This window comes from Micropterus dolomieu, unplaced genomic scaffold (assembly GCF_021292245.1).
Source record: "Micropterus dolomieu isolate WLL.071019.BEF.003 ecotype Adirondacks unplaced genomic scaffold, ASM2129224v1 contig_14582, whole genome shotgun sequence".
Classification (NCBI taxonomy): domain Eukaryota; kingdom Metazoa; phylum Chordata; class Actinopteri; order Centrarchiformes; family Centrarchidae; genus Micropterus; species Micropterus dolomieu.
In genome coordinates, this window is record NW_025743568.1 from 3,229 (window position 1) to 8,907 (window position 5,679).

A 5,679-nucleotide genomic window follows, 5' to 3' on the forward strand; every position below is an offset into this window, starting at 1 on the left:
TTTGGCTTCTCAAAGGCCTTGGTCTTGCCAAGATGCTGATCATGCAGCTTGTTCTTGAAAGTTGTGTCAGAGGCCTTGGGGAACATGCACTCCTCTTCAAGGATGGAGAAGATTCCCAGTGGCTAAGAGAAATTTACATTAGATTAACTGTGGAAGTAAACATTTGCACATGAACAAACAAATCATGTCTTCTGGAGAGATTACTTACCTTCTCGATAAGCTCGATGCAGGAAGCCAAGTCCATACCGAAGTCAATGAACTCCCACTCAGTGCCTTCTTTCTTGTACTCCTCTTGCTCCAGAACAAACATGGTGTGATTGAAAAACTGTTGCAGTTTCTCATTGGTGAAGTTGATGCAGAGTTGTTCCAAGCTGTTGTACTGTAATTACAGAAAAACCTAGAACCAATGATATTATTATGGTCATTTCTTTGAATAACTTTTTCATACCAAAATGCAAGTATTTCCATATAATTTTTCAAACATCAAATTTTCTTTTTATCACCTGTGGCACAGTTTGACCTTTGGTCACCATCTCATTTCCGACCTTGACTCTTGGGTAGCACAGAGCTTTCAGCATGTCAGCTGAGTTCAGGCCCATGAGGTAAGCGATTTTATCAGCCACTGAAAGACAATAAGTATTAGGTACACACTGAATTACACACTAGAAAACTTGTATGATGAAAATATATTATTTAAGCAATTACCATCAGTGCCATCAGGTTCAGCCTGCTCCTCACGCTGCTTCTGCTTGAATTTAATGTTACCATGATGCATCACAGCTCCTGTCAGCTTGAAGATGCCCAATTTCTCCTCACTGGTGAAGCCCAAGATGTCAATTGCTGCCTGCATTGTAAATGAAGCAAAGCTATTGGTATGTAGAACATTTTCCCAGTATACTGTCTATTTAACTACATTGTCATCTTACATCTGTTGCAATGAACTCCTCCGTATCATCAATGCTTTTGACAGTGATTTGACCCATACTGATCATTGGGTAGTCATAGGGATTGGTGGTGATCAGAAGAGCCTCTAGAGGAGCACAACAGATATACATAGTGTTATTTGGTGTTATTTATTGTATCATTTACATTTACATTTCAGTTTCATGTAGTACATACCCACGATCTCAGGCTTGTGGCCAGTCATCAGCTGATAAAAGATATGGTAACTCCTCTCAGCAGACAACTGGTAGGTGACACGGGACTTCTCCAGCAGATCTAAGATGAATAAATTTAACTACAAACTTTAAGATTACTGTATTACATTATAATGTATAACTTTATCAGAGATGAGTCATTGACTTGGTTAAAACTTACATGTTTCAATATCAGCTGATGCCAGCTTGCCAGTCGTGCCAAAGTGGATCCTGATGAATTTACCCTAAAATGCAAGATCATTAATAAAAATCAGTTTTTGTATTTTAGCAGTAACAAAAGTTTTAAGATATTTCCTGAACTACTTACAAAACGAGAGGAGTTGTCGTTCCTCACAGTCTTGGCATTACCATAGGACTCTAGTAGAGGGTTGGCTGCAACGATTTGGTCCTCAAGGGACCCCTGCATGAGACAATTTGACTTACATGAGTGATGCTTTCAAATTAATTTTCCTCTAACAAACAGTTTATCTTAAACAACCAATTTTACCTGCATTTTGCCAGCTACTGGCTCAGCCTTCTTAGCTCCAATAGCTGCAATTGTTGCAAAGTACTGGATGACACACTTGGTGTTGACAGTCTTTCCTGCACCGGATTCTCCACTGGGGAACAAAAACACAATGTCAAGATTCTGCTTCATATCATAAAGTTTATAAAGATTTACCATGATCGTTAATTTAATACTCACGTAATCAGGACAGACTGATTCTCACGATCTGAAATACATACATGCTTTACATGAATTCCATTTCAATAATACGTTTTGGTTTAAGATCAGTGTATTTATATGTGAACACTAGAAAGATTCATCTTACCAATTTGCATGAACTGATAGGCATTGTCAGAGATGGAGAAGATGTGGGGTGGTGCCTCAATCCTCTTCTTTCCTCTGTATGCTCCCACAACTACAGCATCATACACAGGAAGCCACTTGTAGGGATTCACGACAACGCAGAACAACCCAGAGTAGGTCTGTAATAGGAGAGAGCATTGAGGAGGCATGAGAGGGTACGTCATCCCCGTTGTTAAGAAAATTACCACAAAGAAGAATCTCCCTTGTGTGCTGTGTATTGATACATCCATGCCTCTGTCAATGGAGCTGAAGGATAGCAAACAGATTTTTAATTTCAGTTGTCTTGGCTCTATAATATTCTCTAATGTAAACTATATACTCTAAATACTTAACTCTATAGTATATTGTACTTTATGTACTCAAAAGAGTAGCGTCAAACTGATTAAAGCACCAAGTAGCAATGCGTCCTCAAACCTTTTATATTGCTGTTCTCACTTAGTTATTTTTCAAGTTAATCAAATCTTTGTGCCACAAATTGAGTGTTTATTTGACAATATAATGTAATAATTATACACGTCTGCAGAGGATGTTCCAATTTCCCCTCTTTGCCCTGTTAAGAATGAACAAATTACCAAGACATATGTACACACAAATTGAATTTGTATGGTAGTGGTGGAAACTCACGTACATCATCCATGAGGCATAACGCTCTTTGAGGTTATACAACACACAAGGCTCATTGAGGTGGGTCATCATGACCATGTCCTCAATTTTGTCATACTTTGGGGGATTCCTCGGATGGATGTCGTCCTCTTTTACAGTGACCGTCTGAATCGGAAATAAAGTGAATTTTTACTAAGAAATCATTTCAAATAAAACATTCAGATGGACGCCATTGTTGTTCACCGTATCACTAAATTTAAAATACAAGGATAAGCATACATTTCACTAAATGTTTTACTAAAATGTTGTTTTAAGTAAACATTCATGGATAGAATGGCATCCTCCTACAGAAAGAGGGGAGAAATAATGAATCACCTACCTTTCCACTGTCTGTGTCAACCGTGGCTTTGCCACCTTCTTTCTTCACAAGTTTACCCTTGAGGTACATCTCGTCTGCATCAGCCACAAAGACCGCAGTTTTGGCATCAAAAGGACTGGCTTGTGCCTCAATCCTCTCCCTCTCTGGTTTTCGGAGGTATACGGCCGCTGGGCCATACTGCTCCATCTCTGCGTCTGTGCTCATGGTGGCAGTTCAGTGGAGCCTGAAAAGGTGAAGCGTCCAGAATAATTTTAACATTTCAACATGAATAAATATAAATATATATATATATATATATATATATATATAAATAAATAATAAATGTTATTAAACATGATTACAATAACTTCTTATAATTAAAAAACAAAGTTCAGTCAATTTGAAAACAGTAGAGGGTAATGATGGGAATATGTATTTAGATTTAATAATATACTGTATGCTAACTGTATTCAGTTGAATCATTAAAGTTCAATATCCTCCATCTCCATCACTTACAATATTTATATGAAAAGAGATGTGTGTGTTAGAATCAACACAAGGTAATTAATTGTGTGTTTTTTGAAAGAAGCCATGTCTTCAATGTATTAAGAATATTTCAAAAAATTTGTTTTGGAATTATTTTGTCTAAGCAAGACTACAACTAATGTATCTTAATAAGTATAAGTAATTACCAACATATTAACTTGAGTAACTAATGCGTAAAGAGTACAAACTGATGTCTGAGTGAATACACTCACCTGTGTTGGGAGGTTATCAGTTCATGAAGTCCAGAGCTGCCTCTTTTATAGAGGGTGGGAGTGACTGGTCAGCACACTCGGTATATGGTCATGGCTTCTATTCTTTCTGTTGCTTATTTTGTGTCAGTGGTGTTTAAGGAGGTGGTATGCATGTTTCACATCTCTTAGTTTTAACTATAATCACAAATAAAACAGCATACATTATGATGTTATACCGGTTTATTTGATTTAATTTGATTGCAACTTTGGATGTGACCAACACAATGTGGTTGTTTAAATTTAAAACAAAGAATTGCTGAAATGTACTCGAACACAAGTTGCTTTGTTCAAACATAAAGACATTCCAGTAAACCAAAAAAAGGTTTAAGGGACTTCTTAAGGACCCATAAATGTCAGATTATTTAGAGAGAAAGAAGGAGGTGCTTATGCATTTCTTCCCTAGATTATTTTAGTTAGTTACAAACTTGCTGCTCTAAATGTTGCTCCACTTCTGCCTCCAAATGCAGGCAAGAAAGTGATGGCAAAATTGTATCCTTGATTTAATAGTGCAGAATATGGTTTGTTTATGATTCCAGTAATTATAGTTCTTGATTTAAAAGACATCAAAGTTGAAACATGTTGTGAACAAGGACCATCTTTTTTTTATTATTCATTGGCAGCTTTGGGGGTTGTTCTGGAAAGTCTTCCGAAGTCCATTCGTATTAAATTGCAGGACACTTGCACATTTGACATTTCTGATATAAAATAGTTCACCCTTAAATGACACTGATATAAGACAGTTGTCAACACATGTTAATTAAACAATAATATTCATCTTTAATAAACATTTGAAGGTTAAACTCAGTCTGGGGATGAATAATTAATAAATGGTGAATGTTTATTAATAATAATTTAACAAAACCATCATTGTTCTCATAAAAACCTCATGAAACGTGTGTAAATAATATCTGAAGAATACCTTTTTTTTTTGCACTATTTAATCTTATAAATCAAAATCAAAGCACTTTATTAATTAAGCTTATATTGTTTAATGTTTTTATGCCATGTCAGATACATACATAGAGCCTGGTTTTTAGAAATGACCCAATGTTTGTGGTCTAGAGTTACAGGACTCTGGCACATCTCATATTTCTGTAATAAAATTAATGATGAGGCATTATCCATATATGTTCAATCACCTGTTGTATAACTCCATAAATGGATATGAAAACATTTGGCAGGTGGTTTGAGATCAGGCCCGAAATAAGTTCCACACAAGGCAAAATAACTTCACCCAGTTGCTACATTTGATACTAAGGAGGTGACATCTGTTAAAGACTCTAAGTGTCCTGAGAGAGGGCTAATGTTTATTAGGGCATTTTTGAGTCAAATTCTTAACTAATGTTGACCTTTTCCGAGCTGGCTCAAGGAGATGTACTGATTTAAGCAGATGGTGTGAGGACTTAGTGTCCACACAAGTATTTTCCATTACCCTTCATAGCCTGATACTGATTACATCAGGTCTTTGCTTTAAATTGGATATTTTGATACTGTGTGTGTGTGTGTGTGTGTGTGTGTGTGTGTGTGTGTGTGTGTGTGTGTGTGTGTGTGTGTGTGTGTGTGTGTGTGTGTGTGTGTGAGAGAGAGAGAGATTTTTTTTTTTGTTGATTTTTCAAAACACACTTTTATTAGTCGCTACTCGCTCACACACAATACATTTATATCGTCAACACATCAGCATACACCAGCTGATCAGCCTGGACAGAACACAGCACCCTGCCATGAGCCCACACTGACAAAAAAGTTTCTAAGTCCTGATTTGCTCTGTAAAAACTGAAATCTAACAATAACCTGGACTTCATCATTTTCACAAACAACATCTTCACATTGACGGCTTGATCTGTCTCCACCTTTTTTCTCCTGCTCACATACACGGCCATCTTAGCCTGACCCAGGACAAAGTTTAGCAGCTGA

The 5,679-nt window shown here is 36.7% G+C and overlaps 1 protein-coding gene across 1 annotated transcript in view; it reads right to left on the minus strand.

Annotated features, from left to right (window-relative positions):
• Positions 1-4,593, minus strand: part of LOC123966931 (myosin heavy chain, fast skeletal muscle-like) — a 6,901-nt gene extending 2,308 nt beyond the window's left edge. The window contains exons 1-10 of the mRNA XM_046043008.1: positions 3,727-4,593; positions 2,990-3,212; positions 2,632-2,775; positions 1,970-2,126; positions 1,843-1,870; positions 1,645-1,756; positions 1,465-1,557; positions 1,318-1,381; positions 1,120-1,218; positions 927-1,030 (exon numbers count right to left, since the gene is read on the minus strand). Of these exons, the coding sequence (XP_045898964.1) occupies positions 927-1,030; positions 1,120-1,218; positions 1,318-1,381; positions 1,465-1,557; positions 1,645-1,756; positions 1,843-1,870; positions 1,970-2,126; positions 2,632-2,775; positions 2,990-3,193 (1,005 nt within the window). The 5' untranslated portion in view covers positions 3,194-3,212; positions 3,727-4,593. The remainder of the gene's footprint in view (positions 1-926; positions 1,031-1,119; positions 1,219-1,317; positions 1,382-1,464; positions 1,558-1,644; positions 1,757-1,842; positions 1,871-1,969; positions 2,127-2,631; positions 2,776-2,989; positions 3,213-3,726) is intronic.
• Positions 4,594-5,679: the final 1,086 nt, after the last annotated feature.